Raw genomic sequence first — 17,496 nt, forward strand, 5'->3', positions numbered from 1 at the left:
GTCACATCCACCGCCTTTTGGACATTTCCAGGGATGGAAATCCAGCACTTCCCTGGCCAACCTGTTCCAGTGTTTGACAAACCTTTCCAGAAAAGCTTTTTCCTAATATCCAATCTAAACCTCTGCTGGAGCAACTTGAGGCTATTTCTTCTGGTCCTGTCACTTGTTATCTGGGAGAAGAGACTGACTCCCCACCTGGCTTCAACCTCCTTTCAGGTGGTTGTAGAGAGCAATAAGGTCCCCCCGATCCTCCTTTTCTCCAGACTAAACAACCACAGCTCCCTCAGGCTCTCCTCATAAAACTTGTGCTGCAGACTCTTCACTAGCTTCCTTGCCCATCTCTGGACATGCTCCAGCACTTCAGTGTCTTTCTTGTAGTGAGGGACCCAAAACTGAATACAAGATTTGAGGTACAGCCTCACCAGTGCCAAATACAGGGGGACAATCCTTCCCTGGTCCTGCTGCCCACACTGTTACTGACACAAACCAGGATACCACAGTCCTTCTTGGCCACCTGGGCACACTGCTGGCTCATGTTCAGCCCAATGTCAACCGCCGCCAAAGGTCCTTTTCTACTGGGCAGCTTTCCAGTTACTCTTCTCCAAACATGTAGTATTGTATGGGGTTGTTGTGACCCAATGCAGGACCCAGCTCTTGGTCTTATTGAATCTCATACCATTGGCCTTAGCCCATCAATCCAGCCTGTCCAGATCCCTCTGCAGAGCCTTCCTGCCCTCCAGCAGATGAACTCTCCCACCCAACTTGGAGTAATCTGTGAACTGACTGAGGCTGCACTCGATCCCCTTGTCCAGATTGTCAATAAAGACATTAAACAGGACTGGCCCTAACACTGACCCCTGGGGAACACACTAGTGACTGGCTGTCAGCTGGCTGTAACTCTGTCACCACCACTTTCTGGGCCTGGCCATCCAGCCTGTTTTTCACCCAGCGAAGCGTATACCCATCCAAGCCATGAGCAGGCAGTTTCTCCAGGAGAATGCTATGGGAGACAGAATCAAAGGCTTTGCTGAAGTCTACTGTCATAGAAGGCAATCATGTTTGTCAAGCAAGACCTGTCTTTCCTTTCTGATGGCTGGGTCTGATCCTTTGGTTGTCCTGTATGTGCCACATGATGGCACTCAAGATGATCTGTTTCAAAACCTTCCCTGGCACTGAAGTCGGGCTGACAGACCTGTAGTTCCCCAGATCCTCCTTCTGACCCTTCTTGTAGATGAGCATCCGATTTACTAAACTCCAGAAAATGGGGACCTCTCAGTTAGCCAGGACTGCTAGTTAATTATGGAAACTGGTTCAATGAGCACTTCCACCAGCTCCATTAGTACACTTGGGTGGATCTGATCTGGCCCCGTGAACTTGTGTGGGTCTAAGTGGTGTAGCAGGTTGTTGACCATTTCCCTTTGAATTATGGGGACTTCATTTTGCTTCCCATTCATGTGTCCAGCTCAGCGGGCTGGATACTCTGAGTACTGGTCTTACTGACTTTACTGAGGCAAAGAAGACATTGTGTACCTCAGCCTTTTCTTCATCCTTTGTCACTGTGTTTCCCTCTGCGTCCAGTAAAGGCTGGAGAGGCTTCTTGTGTTGCTGATGTTATTTATAGAAACATTTTTTATTGTCTTTTACCACAGTAGCGAGGTTAAGTTCTAGTTGGGCTTTGGCCCTTCTAATTTTCTCCCTGCATAATATCACAATGTTCTTGAAGTCCTTCCAAGTTGCCTGTTCCTTCTTCCAAAGGTGATACAAATGAGTATTCCAACAAAAGAATAGACCGAACTTACCACATCAGCAGTAATGACAGCAAAGACTGTTCTTTAGGTCAGGTGGCGCCATACTTCTTATGGTCAAGGAAAATAACTTTCTCTGTCTAGCCTTTAAGGATGTTATATTTTCTTTTTTGAGATGGTCCTTCCTAAGGAGTATATATGTACCACTTCCCCTTCCATCTTTGCTGGTAAGCCTATGTAAGTGTTTCATGTAAAGCAGAGCCAGCTTTTCTGGATCTGTAAAAAGGCATATTTTACAAAGGCATATATTAGCTTATCTCAAAGTTCTGTAAGGATTTTTGTTGATCTGAGGGACAAATTGGTCAGAGATGGCAAAGAATGCCTTCATGTGTTATTGTAAATGATTTATGAGCCCTGGGTTTTCATGGCAGGTTAAAAATTCATATGAACATTAGATTTAAAATTTAATTATCTGAACTAGCAGAAGCACTTCAGGCTTGTAACTGGGCAGATATATAGCACTATACAGAGCAAGGGAGACTTGAGACTTGTGTTCAAATCATCAGATGTATTAAGTAGCCTACTCTGATTGACAGAGTCTAAATTTAGTCCTTGGATAAACAACTTGGTCTCTCCCTTTAGTCATCCAAATATGAACTATGTCAATAATTTATGTTTACTCTCAAACAGCTGGTTTTGCTAAATTTCTTTTAGATGGGTTTGATTTGGTAACCAGGAACAACTTAACTAGGAAGCACTACTGAATGTGAGTGATGATAGTGAAATCTACCCCTGCATTTGCTTTTTACTATCTTTCTGGTTTTGGAAGAAGTATAAAACACTACTCTTGCACTTAATTATCTTTTTTACTCAAATCAGATAGCTTTGTTGGGGCTATATTCCACTTAATTGACCAGAGTCACCTGAGCACATCATTAAGGCACATTAAACATGAGCTCCAATTTTATTTGTTGAATTAACCTTTTAGCAGACAGTATGATACACCCCTGGAAGGCAGATGATCCCACCTTTTTTAGAGTGGGACAAATTGCCTGATGGAGCTGCCTGCTATCCATATGAAAGGTAGGTAGGTACTGTTAGGTAGGTAAGTACACCTGGTCAGACAGTTGGTTTTAGCTACCAAGTTAACAGAGATGAATCTATCAGAGGTGTCTTTTTTTTTTTTTTAAATTGAAATGCTAAATAGGGACCTATAAGGTCCTACTTCTCTACAATAGTAAAATATTGGCAAATAAACTCAAACAGAAACTTCGTGACATCCAGAACAAGTGGTGGATCAATCTAGCTGAAAAATCTCAATTATGCGCAGATATGGGTGATTACAGAGAATTCTATGAAGCCCTGAAAACAGCATACAGGCCTACATATCAGGTCTGAAGCCCTCTACTCAGCACAGATGGTCAAACGCTTCTGACAGATAAAACCTCCATTCTGAATTGATGGTCTGAACACTTTAAGACTCTTTTCAGTACTAGTCGTGTAGTCCAAGACTCAGCAATTCGGTACATTACGCAAAAACCGGTGGAGTATGAATTGGATACTGCCCCTACTATGGGAGAAACTCTTAAGGCCCTACAGCAGGTGAAAACTGACAAAGCAGCTGGGGTTGATGGAATTCCACCTGAAGTCTGGAAGCACGGAGGCCAAGCACTCCATGCTAAATTTCACAAATTTGTGGTGCGCTGTTGGGAACTAGGTGAACTACCTAGTTCGCCTATACAAAGTGACGCAGTCATCATCTTTGTATAAGAAGAAAGGAGATAAATCAGACTGTTCAAATTACCGTGGTATTACTCTGCTCTCCATTACTGGCAAAATCCTGGCAAGAATACTTTTGAACAGACTAATACCCACTATAGCAGAAGGAATTCTACCTGAAAGCCAATGTGGTTTCAGAGCCAACGGGAGTACCACAGACATGATGCTTGTTCTCAGACAACTGCAAGAGAAGTGCGGGGAACAGAACAAAGGTCTCTATGTAGCCTTTGTTGATCTCACCAAGGCTTTCGACACTGTGAGCAGAAAAGGTCTATGGCAGATTCTGGAACGTTTAGGATGTCCCCCCAAGTTCCTTAAAATGATCATCTCACTCCATGAGGATCAGCACGGCCAAGTCAGATATGGCAATGCACTTTCTGAGCCCTTTCTAATAACCAGTGGTGTGAAACAAGGCTGTGTTCTCGCACCAACCTTATTCACAATCTTTTTCAGCATGATGCTCCAAAGGGCCGCAGCAGACCTCAATGATCAGGATGGTATCTACATTCGATACCGTACTGATGGAAGCCTTTTCAACCTAAGGCGACTGAAGGCCCACACTAAGACCTTAAATCATCTTGTCCGAGAGCTGCTTTGCGCTGACGCCGCTGTCCTTGTCGCCCACACAGAAGCAGCTCTGCAGCGTTTAACATCCTGCTTTGCAGAGGCTGCCGAGCTCTTTGGGCTGGAAGTCAGCTTAAAGAAGACAGAAGTTCTATATCAACCTGCACCTCAGGAAGTCTTCCTTCATCCCCATATCACCATTGGCAAATCAGAGCTCAAGTCAGTCCAACAACTTAATTACCTTGGTAGCCTCATCTCCTCGGATGGTAAGATTGACGGAGAGATAGACAACAGATTAGTAAAGGCATATAGTGCTTTCAGAAAACTCCATGAAAGAGTGTGGCAAAATAAACACCTGAAGAAAAGTACAAAGATCAGTGTTTACAGAGCCATTGTGCTATTCTTTTATATGGATCTGAATCATGGGTCATTTACTGCCACCACCTGCGACTCCTAGAACGCTTCCATCAACGCTGCCTCTGTACAATCCTAAACATCCACTGGTCAGATTATGTGACCAATACATCTGTTCTAGAACAGGCAGCAGTCACAGGTATTGAGGCCACGTTGCTGAGAACACAACTGCGTTGGGCAGGACACATCTCAAGGATGAAGGACCACCGCCTCCCTAAGATTGTGCTCTATGGTGAACTTGCCACTGGCTGCCATGAGAGAGGAGCCCCAAAGAGAAGATTCAAGGACTCCCTAAAGCAACATCTCAGCCTTGGCCATATTGATCATCATCACTGGTCTACTCTGACCTCCAGTTGGGAGGTCTGGAGACACACCATCTATAACGCTGCTGCTTCTTTTGAGAACGCACGCAGGATCATTCTCAAGGAGAAAAGACAACGCAGAAAGAATCGTGTCTTGCTGATACCACCTAAGGAGTCTTTCTGCTGTGCCTTTTGCAACCGATCTTGTCTCTCTCATATTGGCCTTTTTAACCACCACCGTGCTTGTAGCAAGTGTGGGCAGAGTCCTTCCCAAATCTTCATTCGCGAAACCTAGCCATGATGACATGCTTCCACAAATATATAAAGTTCATCACTGTGTAATATACCAAGGAAAGCAAGTCAAATTTCTAGTTGTGCTGATTGTAAGCATTTATTAAAGCAACACAAGAATCTTAACGGGCACTTCACATTAGTAGCAAGTGCAAATTTGGGAACAGAGTCTGGTCTTGTGATTCTTACTCTGAATCGACCAAAAAGAATATTTTTTTTCTTAATATTCATAAATCCTATATTTTGCCATCTGTTCTGCTTTCTGAACTCCAGCTGAGTTCAGAATAGGTCTGAGTAGATCTCATATTGACTAAAGGGATCTTAGACATTCACTCAAATGAAGACAGTAGGGTTCAGTTCATTAGTCTAAGTATAGACTTCTGTGCCATTCGTTATGACCTAAGGGATCCTGCCAGGCCTCCACAAACTGCTGCAGAAGGGCACAGATCTTGTGCAGTTCCTACATTGTATTTTCCCGTCTTGTGGGGGTATTTCAGGTGCACAGTCCCCTCTCTGTAGCCATCTAAGCTGAGATATCTTTATTTGTGAGGAAATACTTGTAACTTAGGTTATATAACTAAACATATCTTCAAACAGATGGCTCAGCAGCATCCATTTGTCTGATTTAGTGGGAATTGTATATGTCGTCCAAGTGCAGAGATGTGTTAGCAAGCTCTAAAAATCTGCACTGTGGATGCAGAACTAGTGCAGAGCTATGTGACAAGTGTGCTTGGTAGTGGTTAAACTGGTAGAAGCAGAATAATTTACTGTGTAAGCATATCCAGAGAAGGTTAAAGTCTGCATTACAGTAAGAAGATAGTCATGAGATAGCTGTAAAGATTGTGAATGATACATGATCATAATGCTGTACAAGCAGAAGCATATTTTCTAGCTGTAGAAAATAGGAAATAAGAAATAAGAGCAGGAATATTCTTGCCATAGTGTTCTTTTAGTCACAGCTTTATTCCTCCTTCTGGTTTTCAACTAACTCATTACTTTCCATGAGTGAGCAGCTTTCAGAGCTTGTCATCCATTAAGGTGATTAGCAATTGCCTCAATGTAATCTACTGGATCTGGAAAGAAAAATCTGTTTTGTGGCATGTCTTACATGGCTTTTGTTTGTGAGGGGTGGATATGCCTGAGCTGAAGCCTCATCAGAGATAGCAGGACATAGGATTCTTTTTAGGAAAATAGGATCTTGGTCTACGTCTATACCAGCAAGAATTAAAGAAAAACGGGGGCTTGGGCTCAGCCACTGTTCTTCATTGTCATAGCTGTTAGCATGCTTCCTGCAGTATTTTGGCAGATGCTGGTTATGATTTTGCCAGACAAATCCTGAGCTTGGCTCAGAGGAGAGCACAGGCTGGGCATTTTTCCTGTAAGGCAGTTCCCTGCTCCTTGTCCTTCTCTGAGAGCAATTACACTCAGCATCTTGACCCTCCCTGGTACAGACCAGACATTTCCCTTCTGATCTTTGTTGCAATTCCTGTCGAAACATAGAAATGCTGACCTAAAATCAACTAGTGCTCAAGAAGAACATTTTACACAGCTTTTCAATTTAAAGATGTTGGGAGTACTGCATTTTAACCACATCTTTCTAACTCCTTATGCCAGGTGCTTTTCCTGCTACTGGTCACTCTCTTAAAGCCTAAACACTCCAAGTGAGGTCAACAGAGAAACATGTTTGCTTCTCCTCCCTGCTGGCGACAACAGCTTGCTTCCAAAGGAGAAATCTGAAAGTCCTCAGAAAGTGAGCTAGCTGTATGGGTAAGTCTAAAATGGTTAGCCATTTCAAAGTTTACTGAAGTTCTGTTGTGTATTTTGGGTGGTCTTACTGGTATTAGGATCCCGCTTCAGAGGTATAAGAAAAGTGAACCTACAGCTTTAGTGAAATAAAGAAAGTGCCTCTTCAAGATGAAAAGTGAAATTCAGAAGGACGATTTGTTATAAAAAGAAAAGAAAAGTGTTGTCAACAATTAAGTGGAAACCTCTGTTAAAGACACAGCTGGAAATTACGGGCAACTCTCTTCAAAATGCAGTTAGTTCCATCATTCCATTTCCCAGTACTAAAACTGCCACCCAAGAAAGCTGTTAGCCAGCAGGATAGCAACTCAATGCTTACTGCCGCTGTGACTGCAGTGGGTCCCCCTGTTCAGTGCAGGTCTTTTTGGGAGGAAAGGCTGAGGGAGCTATTACGTGGAATGAAGATAAAAAATTTCTGAGTGAGGTTGTGTTCTTTTCTGCCTAAACCTCAAGTAGCCTGAAACTGGAAGGGCTGTAATAGCAGTTCAGAAGCCTTGTCAGGATTTTCCCCAAGGCTTTTCTCCTTCTTGGACAGTGTATTGAAAAGTTTCAGATACAGAAAGAGAGTAAGATTCCCAGGACCTAATAATTGACTTAATTCCTATCCAGAGGATAGCCTATGGGTGCTTTCATACACCTGCACACCTGCAATTCTGTGGCCTGGGGAGGGGGCACAGGGATTTAGGAGAGCAGATTTTGGGTAGTATATGGTATACAGTCTGTTCTTCAGCCCTACAAAGCTGAATTCTGAAGACTTTCTGATCGCTGAATCAGACATCTATCATAACATTGGATGGAGACCCTCTTTTGTGAACAAGATATTATTTGAAGTTAGAGATGGCCTTTGAGAAAGATATTTGAGGTGTGCTCTCCAGAATAACACTTCATTGTTCTTCAGTACTCACTTCCATTTCCACTTGCATGGGTAAATCTGAGTTTCCTCTTGCTCATAAGAGGGTGCAGAAAGCTAGACTCTGGAATGAAGGGATTGAGAGACAAGTTTTTGGTGAGGATGTGATAAACATGGATAGAGATTTGCCCATCCCATCCCCCTGTTGAGGGACCTATAACAATAATAGGAGTTTTCCCCAGATCTTAAGAAGCTTGTACTTAATATTAAGTTAATTGTTATAGGGTTGAGAAAAAGGCACATTTTTTATTAAGTCTGTTTTTCCAGACTGAGAAGGCTCTGCAACTCTTCATCACATGCTCTTTGCTTGAATTTATTTTTAGTAATGTTCTCTTCATTTTTTTGTTCCTTTTTTTCCCCCAAATATCTTTTCATAAAACTAAATTAAACTTGAAAAGAAGGGAGATAAAATCAGTTTTATATTTGCAATGAACCATAAGACATTTCACTTTGTTACTTTAACTTAAAAATGGGCAAAGGTAAAGGACCAGAAAAAGATCCTGGAATATAATGGATCTACGAGTCATCTCTAAATACTGCTTGCAAAAAATTCCTTTCCATCAATCTCTTTTTAAATACAAAGGAGCAGAAGAAACATTTTCAGCTTTTTACTGGATTGAGTATGCAGGAGGAATATCATGGGAATAAGTTTAGAAATATTGAGAACTCAAATTCAGACTCTTTGATGTTAACAGCTTTTCTTGCCAAGAGAGAACATTTTTCTCTACTTAGGATAGAAATTCGCATTATAAACATATGCAGCTAAAGTGAGACTTTTCCTAACCCTGATTCATTTTAGACTAGAAGGTCTATCTGGAGCACAACACATATATTTTCTGCTTCTTGGTGATCAGGAAGAGTTAAATTAGACTAACCTCCCCAGGACCCCCTCTGCCCCCCATGAAATAAGTAGATGCATAAGAAAACAGAGCTCAGTGCTTTGGGCCATGGTCTGTTTGGTCCTGACAGTTATAGGATGTGGGTATGTGGGAAGAATAGTAGCTCTAGGGATAAAGGAGAAAAAACAGTGGACTCCACAGCCCCAGGAAAATAGTTTCTGCTGGGAGCTTAGGATGCCAGAGATCTGACATATTCGCAGTAGTTCAGGTAGATAGTTCATCAGAGAAGGATAATATTTAAGGTCCTATTCTAAACACATCTGCCAGCTGAAAAAAGGAAAAGATAAGAAAGACATACATGGTCTTGCTGTAATGGATCTTGGTCTGCTGTGAATACGAGGAGGCTGTGGACGTGCTATCTTTCAATACTGTCCACTGTGTAGCCTCATGTGGCTACTGCCAGCATGAAACTTATGTACCACCTTTTAGTGGTGTGTGATCCATGGCATGGAGGGACTGATGGGATGTTTGCTTGTTGTATTTTTTGGTGTCCTGCACACCAGACACTGTTTTAAGCAACATTTGAAAACATTTGTTGATGGTTCTATTTTTACAGTGTTTAAGTTTTCCTTGTTCGCTGTAGTAAAATCATATGAAAACTGAGCCACATACACCTGTTTCCAAACTGTGTGTGTGATGGTCTGCAATGTGAAATTGATAGCAGTCACTGTATCTTTCAAGCTCAGTAACTCAGGCGTCAGAAGAGCCAACTGTATTTTTTTCAAATTCTAACTAGATTTATAATGCACCTGATAAATGTCTGCTCTTTCAGAAACATAATTTCACTTTTGCCAAAATGAACATTAAGAATACTAATGCAGGTCAAGTAGTTTACTGTTGGTATGAGCAACAGTGTAACTAACCCATAATTTGAATCTAAAATGAATAATGAACAGCTGCCATTGTATGATTTAACAATCTTTAAACAAAACAGAAGGCAGTAAGGAACTCAAAGAAAAAGGTTCCTAAAAAGACAAAATAAAACAATGTTACAGCTGTGTTGCTTTTTTCACTTTTACTGTGACCCTGGAGGTGGGTGAGCAACTGTGGATGTGAGCGGAGCCTCAGATAAAAGGTTGGAAAACCTACAAAACCTGCTGAGAACAAAGAAGCCCTGAATCTCTGAGCAAACACATTTGAGCTTAAGGAGCTGAATCTGAATAAAGTGTACTATCTCCAGTTTCCCACATCTCCTGGGACAGCTGTTCAAAAGCCTGGTAAGACACTGTGCAACAAGAGTGTGTAGAGTCAAACTTGCCACCGTACAACCTTTTCTCTGAACTGCACTGTTCTAGTCTGTTTTAAGCTGTGTCTAAATTAAAGCAGTCTGTGCCAGAGATCGGTGTCTAGAAAGCTAAATTGAACTCTGGCTTTTTCGTGGAGTTTATTTGTGTTTTGGGAGAAATAATTTGGTCTGTGTTAAATTACCAATGATTGTTGGTAATTTAATAGAGGAAGCGAAGTATATGCTTTCCAAAGAGAAGTAGGAGCATTAGGGGCCTGCAGCTTCCTTGACCCAGGAAAGGACATGAATCTCTGTTGTGCAAGCACACTATTCACTTTCTGTTTTCCCTCTTTTACCTTTACTTATCTCTAAAGCTGAATTTCAGAACATACTGGAGACTTTCAGTGAAATGAATTTGTATTATATGCTTAAACTCAGATCAAAATGTCAAAACACTATAGGAAAGTAATCTTTGTTTTTAGCCACAGAGAGGAAATGCATATACTTGAAAAGTCTGTCCTTGTGAAATGTCTGCAGCGCTGTTGCAGAGACAAGAAATGTTAAGTACTCAGTGTTTTGTCCTGCAAAGACACTGCCATTGAATAATAATTAGTCCTTGTAAGGTAAATAAACCAAACTCTCCTTCCCTGCATACCAATAAGGTCTTTGTGACTTCAAGATGCTGGGATGCAGCTCAAGGTCCACTATATGCCACCCTAGCCTCTACAGTATGTGCCTGTCCGCAGTCCTGAAACACTTCTATTCCTCTGTCTCTAACATGCTTTGGCTCAAAATTACATCATATTATCTCTGTTTTGCATTGTTATTTTATTAACCAGTGCTTTGTCCTTTTGCTACCACAAAAATACCAATGACGACTTCTGCTATGGAAAACCGACATTACAAAACAAGGGAGAAGAAGGTTGATACCAAAATTAAACTCAACAAAGCAACTGTATCAAAAAAAGGTATTCTCAATCTGATTGATAAAGACAACAGTCAGTGTTCATCTTTCTTCCAAATTTTTCACTTAACTAAGCTAAAACATGCATGGAGTATAACTTAGAATGTACAAATTTTACCCATCCCTACTGTCACTCAGCTATGGGTTTGGGATTTGGAGTTGTACTTCTGGGAGAATAGTCCATGGGTCTGCCTGGGTAAGATAGAACATAGTTTAAGTACAAATGACAGAACTGGCACCTTAAGGAGCCCTGCATTTTTATATAGATTTCTACTATAGCATTTCCTAATAACTATTTTTCAATTAATTTTTCTACAACACCATTACAGTTGTATCTTTCTTTAGTCTCTGGTCGTGAAACAAGAAAGGAATTTCCCTCTGTTGTGGTCTGTTCTGCTTGCTTTACCTCTTGCGACAACTGTAGTGAAGTCACAAAGACTCGTTCTAGTGAGGTGAATGTGAGTTGTCCTGTAAAGCTTGGTTATAATACTTAAGTATTAAATAATAGTGCTTAGCACTTATGCAACTTAATGCCTTATAAGCTTCAAAGCACTTTACAAATCTTAACCAGTTAATCCCCACAGCAGCTCTGTGTGGTAGGTTTTGAAGGCCACACATTAAAAATCTCCCACGATATGAACTTGCCTCCATAGTAAGCCTATAGGAAAAAATATCTGCGCAGTTCTGTTCCTCAAGTCATGAGTGTTTGATTTTACTGCACTTTAATGTGCCTTACTTTTGGTAAATTAGTTGTGCTTTCTTATCCCATTCAAAATAAATCCATTGTACCCTGCAGCACGGCTCCTCATAGAGTATTATCACAATTTTGAGGATTTTTTTAAATTATTAAAACTCCTGGAAGAAAATAACAAGAAGACAATCTGATTTTTACTTAAGAAATCAAGTTTATACTGCTAATGATTGCAAAGAAAGGGTCAGAAAGACACAAGCACTCAGGAGAATAACTACCATTTTTAGCAACTCTTTTGAAAATATAAGTTTTGTGATATTGAGATTGACTGGAAAATGGAAACAGTGTTGTTTGTGATACTACTACAGTGGACTAAAAGCAGTATTTCCATTTCATTTAGAAAATAATATGTTTTTCTAGCTCAAATTTTCTTTGAATTTTCATGTTCCAAAAAAGAAAGAATATTGAATAGTTATTGCTTTAACCTTTTCGGGTCTAAAATTTCCCATAAATGAGTGGAAATACTGCTTTTAGTGCACTGTGCAGTAGTATCATAAACACCAATGCTTCAATTTTGTTAGTTCTGCTGGAAAACTTTTTAAAACAACATTACAGTTTGACAGTAACATAATTCTATGGGAAGAGCAAATTCACCAACCTGGCCCGGTGAGGCCTTCTTCCAAGAGAAGCAGCCAGAAAGTAGAGTTTTTATCACAAAACTAAAAACAAAATCATCAGTTTTCTAGAATGTCCACTGACACACTGCAGCTTTATTTATAAATACATCATGATCCTTCCCCTCCAAGGCATCAGACAACTTAATGCTTCCTTTTGCTTTCAGCTACAACTGTCTCTTTGTAAAGCTTGTAATTTGAGAGCTGATCCTTTGTAAGAAGACAGGTCTGTGATATCAGGAAGACTGACCCCAATTCCTTATTTCTTTACTGCTTCAACCTGGAAACTTTTGTTTCCTTGTTTTTCAATCTCTTTTTTTTCCTGTTTTGTTTTTATTCCTCTTAATTTTTTTTTCTCAACTTTGGAGAAAAATCACAAATAACCTTTGAAGGAATAATTAGCAATTTCTGTGACCCTATGGTAACAAACTTTACCTGATTGACTACTAAAGTGGTTGTCTAAGGGTAAGGGTTTCAAACAGGCCGGGGAAGGAGAAATCTCCACGTTGAGAGATGATCATGGATGAGCACAAGAGAGACCCTAGTGAGTAAAGGAATAAATGGATGGGAACACAGGAGGTGACATAATTAGCCAGTCTCACATGCTTGCCACTACAAAATTTCAAATGTTCCAAATTGAGCCTGGTGTTCTGCAGACAAGCTCATAATTAAGTACAGGGTTACAATACACATGCACAAGAGGTCTGAATTAAGGTTTCATGGGCAGCCTTCTGGCTTTCACAACCTTTGGTCACTTAATTTAGTGACCTAAATAATTTTTAATATAGAAAAAATTGATTTTGATGAGGTCTTTTAATTGTTTAGGGAGGAGGGGTTGCTGTGGACTGCAATTTATTATGTAAATGTAGATGCATAGTACTTCAAAGGAAAAAGTACTCTATTTTCTATTCTACCTAAATTTGTATACCATGATGAGACCTTAGTAAATTTGTTGGTTTTTTTTACCTAAATTGCATTAAGTTACATGATTAACATCTGTTTCAAACACATCAGAAGCAGGAAGTGTGCAGAGGATCTATAGGAGCAATATATAATTGTAGTTTTAAGGAGAGTCCAGAAAAGATTAAGTAGTAAGGGGAAAGTCTGTGTGAATTCACCACAGGAGAGTTTCAAGAGTCTACATCAGAATCTTTTTCTAAGAAGGTTGAACTTGAGGCAGTTATTTCAAACTGAAGAGCTTTTAAAATAAGTCAATGATTATGTCAACAAGTAACATGGACCAGGTGGTATTCACACTTGAGGAATTTAACCTGAAGGAAGAATACAGCATATATAACCTCACCATGCAAAAAAGATATCTGAAGGAGTGTGGGAATGGCAGACCCTAATTTGTCTGCGCCAGCCAATTTAGCTGACTCTACATTACAGAATTAAATTAGCAGATGTACATGGAGGTATGGAATAACAGGGACAAGTCAACACAATGTTTGTAAAGGATATTCATGTCTTATAGATTAGTCAAAGCTCTTTGGAGGTGTTAAGATGGTTAATTGTTATTTAGCTGTCCGATACCTTGATAATGGAGACCAAAAGTTTCCTCAATACTCCATGACTTTGGTACATTTATTAGGCTTGGTACAAACATTACGTTTATGTGTCTTCAGTGTAGTTATTCTCATGTTATCCTTATAATCTTCCCCTGAATCCTTTAGTTCACATGGGATTGTCAAAATAAAAGGAATGCAAGTTCTTGAGTCACTTTAGAAGTTTTGAAAATCCCATCAATACACAGTTATGTTCCCCATAATCTTGTCTCCTGGTACCTTTAAAGCTGATTTGAGCAAAAGACTATGTGTAACAGCGTATAGTTCAATACCTTCAGTACTCTGTGCAATGCTGTGCTGAGTTCCCTCCCTGTCATACTAGCTGGTGTTGTTTCATCGCCTCCTTTTTTATCCGTCATCTCTTATATGTAATTTATAAGGTCTTGAGACAGGACTATCTTTTTAGCTCATGTTTATAGTGCTATATGTATCGGTGTCCTGGCTGGTGGTTTGTCTACTTGTCTAATAAACACCTGTAAGTATATGAAAGTATAGAAACAATCTGCCATTTTTAGACTGCTTTAAAAGGAATCCGTGCTGGAGTAGGGGGAGAAAGCAATTGTTCACTCTCACGGCTCACAAGATAGGAAGACTTGCAGACAGGACCGAGTCACAAAGGTTAGCTTTGAGCTTAACCTTTAAATGAGCAAGGGCTAATCCTCCTTGGCCGCTTTTGCCACCAGCAGAGACGGCACGGCTCCCATCAACCTAGGTTTAGAAGACCTCGGGGACCCTACTGCTCCCCCCCCCACCCCTCCCTTGACGGAGCATCCCACTGCCACCATCATCTCCATCAGCACCACCCTCCTCGCAGAAGACGCCCGAGGGATAAGACAAGACCGCAAGGAGAAGAGTTAACAGGGAATTGATAACCCGGCCTTCTTTTTTTTTTTTTTTTTCCCCGCCCTCCTCCTGCCTGCGGGGATGTGAGTGATCGGGACCCGCGGATCGGGGTGGCCCCCGGCGGAGAGGCGCGGGGAGGGCTCCCCTCCGCACCGCTCCGCCGGGGGCCCCCCCGCGGCCCGGCCCGGCCCGGCCCGGCGCGGCCAAGCACCGCCTCCGCGGCGGGATCGGGATGGAGCCGCCACCGCCCCGCGGGTGCAGGTGAGGAACGCGGGGAAGGTGGCCGCGGAGGAGGGGGGGATGCGGAGGGCAAACCCCCCCGCCGCCCAGGGCTAGCCTGAGAGGGAAGGAGAAAGGAGAGGAGGCGAGGAAGAGCAAAAAACCCCACCCCAACCTTAGACCATCCAAAAAAAGCGCCGCGGCACATTTTTGCAAATTGAGACGATCCTCTTAAAAACACTGCCCGCCGAGCCGGGAGTCGCCCCTCCGGTGCTGACCCACCCCTGGAGGGAAGGATTTCGAGATTGAACTGATTTTTTTACACACGTGTCGTCCCCCCCCTCGCTTTCTCCCATGTCCCATTTTAATTGAAAGGAGCCGCGGGTTGCAGAGCTGGGAACTAGCGCGGATGCTGGCGCTGAAATTGGTGTAGCAACTGGGGAGGGGAGTTTCTGCAAGACGGGGGAGGGGGGAGAATGGGGGGAGGAATTTGCAAGACAAATAGTAAGTTTCTCCGTGGTCGCCGATTAATTAAAAATGAAGTAGGCGCTGTGCATTGGCAAACAGTCTTAACCAATGACCTGGAGCAATCCTAAGCCATAATAGTTTATAATTATTTTTTTTCCTTTCCTAGAAAATTCTAAATACCGAAGTACTGCCTCCCCATAGAGCCCTCAGCGTTGCAGAGTGTTCACTGCTTAATGAATGTTTGTAAAGGGATTTTCATTCCCACTGAACGTCAGTGGGAGCAGCCAGACCTCAGGGAGTCAGCTTGCCCGCTCCTTTTCTTTTGCAAAGAATTTCTGGCAGAATTACTTCAGCAGCCCTGCTGTGTTGATGTAGTGCACAGGATGACATTCCCTGCTGATATAGTTGTTCAGGTGAAGCGTGCTGCTGGAGTTTATGATTTTGTGCATGAAACTCGAGAAGAGATAAGAAAAACATTCAGCAGCCTCTTTATGAGCAACAGAACTGGTCCTCTTAGGACTTTTTAGTGCCCCGTAATGGACCCCAGGGAGGGGGTTCGCTTCGTTTTAGTAATTTGTTTTCAGTCTAGTACATCAGTATATTTATTTGAGTATATATTTGTTTCAGTAATATATGCTTCTTATAGACCATGTCGTTGAACAGAGTTGGAAATCAGCCCTGCATCAAGGGATAAACACTTCCCACGCACTCAGGTTTGCAGGTATTCTACTGTCCGTTCTGGATGGATGAATCAGAATATGGGACAGTACAAACAGTATAAGACTTGGTCTTGAAAAATGTTATGTGCAAATTCCTGCCTTTAGTTATTATTAATAGGCTACCTGAGGTTGGTAAGATGGTTTACAGCAGATGTTCATGTCTTTGCAGTACCAGGGTATATGTGGGTCAGTTTATAGGTAGTAATAGAGATGAGATGATCCTGTGTGCCAGAAAACCATGTCTTGAGGGCCGCATGTCACTTAGATTTATGAAGATTAGAGAGATTGAAAAAATACTTTAGACTTCCATATGCTTATAAAATAATTTTAGAATGAAAAAACAAAGTCCTTTGGTTTAAAATTGCTTAAGAGTAAAGACACTGGGACTTCAAAAATTATGTATGTATCTTCATAAATGGAAGCAGAAATATCAACTGAATTACTGGGAGAAAAAAGTCTAACTATTAAAAAATAAGATAAATACTTCTGTCATAGCCAGGCTTTATGTAGCTGACTAAAACTCATATGACACTGAATCCTGCCTTATTTTTTCCTCAGAAAAATTTCAAAAGAACACAGCTGGACCAAAGGCATTGTATAACTTGGTTTGTGGTTTACTGTTGAAAAATATTCCATTTTGAAGAAAATATTAGCATGCAGTAATTTTGGAAAAATTAATTACTTGTGGCCCAAATTTCTTCTAAGAAAATATTTATTTTGATGCTCCAGATAATGATTTTTGTAGGCGTCAACTCTTGTTCCCCATCATACAATAGTTTCCTGGAAAACACTGATTTTAAGGAAAAGAAAATATACCTAAAAAGGCCACAGTAAATAAATATTTTCCAAATGGAGAACTTTAGTAGTGTTTAAATGAAATTTCAGCTCCCTCAGAGAGCTTTTCCTTTCCATGCTGATCAGGAAAAATTGCATTGTGTGAAGTCCTTTCTTAGCCTTAAAATAGAAGGCTTAGAAATACCAAGTTATGTAAAAAGGTATCACTCATACTACAAAGCATTTAAAATGAAACAGTCTTTCAATGAAGCTCTGGTGATTTATAAACACCAAGGATCCTTTCTAGGGATTTTGACTACAGGACCACTAGGCCTTCACACTGCTTAGTCTACTACAGCTACAACTGGAAGAACCTGTGTCGGTGACAGTGGCCAGGCACTTCATGGAGGGTTACACCTCAACCTTTTAGTGACAACATAATGCAGTTTTTCTGTGTCTACTCTGAATCCTGATAGGATTACTTTTGTATCTGCAGAAGCCTTTGTCAGCTACGTAAGCACCCAATTACTGTTAGAGTGCTTAAGATAACCTTTTGTCTTTGAGCACTAGCCTCAAAGACATATGAGACACCTTTACTTTTTCAAGAAACCAAATGTAAATACATGACTTCCTGTAACTAACAATTA

The 17,496-nt window shown here is 41.2% G+C and overlaps 1 protein-coding gene across 5 annotated transcripts in view; it reads left to right on the forward strand.

Moving 5' to 3' along the window:
• Window positions 1-17,496, forward strand: part of TRMT9B (tRNA methyltransferase 9B (putative)) — a 120,431-nt gene that overhangs the window by 83,117 nt on the left and 19,818 nt on the right. For 3 of the 5 annotated variants that reach the window (XM_051790339.1, XM_051790341.1, XM_051790337.1), the window contains one exon: window positions 6,710-6,862. Coding sequence is in view for 1 of the 5 variants with exons in the window: in XM_051790336.1 (XP_051646296.1) it covers window positions 14,902-14,930 (29 nt within the window). In the remaining 4 variants the exon portion in view is untranslated. Of the gene's footprint in view, window positions 1-6,709; window positions 6,863-9,739; window positions 9,925-14,860; window positions 14,931-17,496 lie in introns of those variants that run through there. The other 2 variants (XM_051790338.1, XM_051790336.1) reach the window with 2 other exon arrangements.

This window comes from Manacus candei, unplaced genomic scaffold (assembly GCF_025592945.1).
Source record: "Manacus candei isolate 608988 ecotype Guabito, Panama unplaced genomic scaffold, ASM2559294v1 h1tg000028l, whole genome shotgun sequence".
Classification (NCBI taxonomy): domain Eukaryota; kingdom Metazoa; phylum Chordata; class Aves; order Passeriformes; family Pipridae; genus Manacus; species Manacus candei.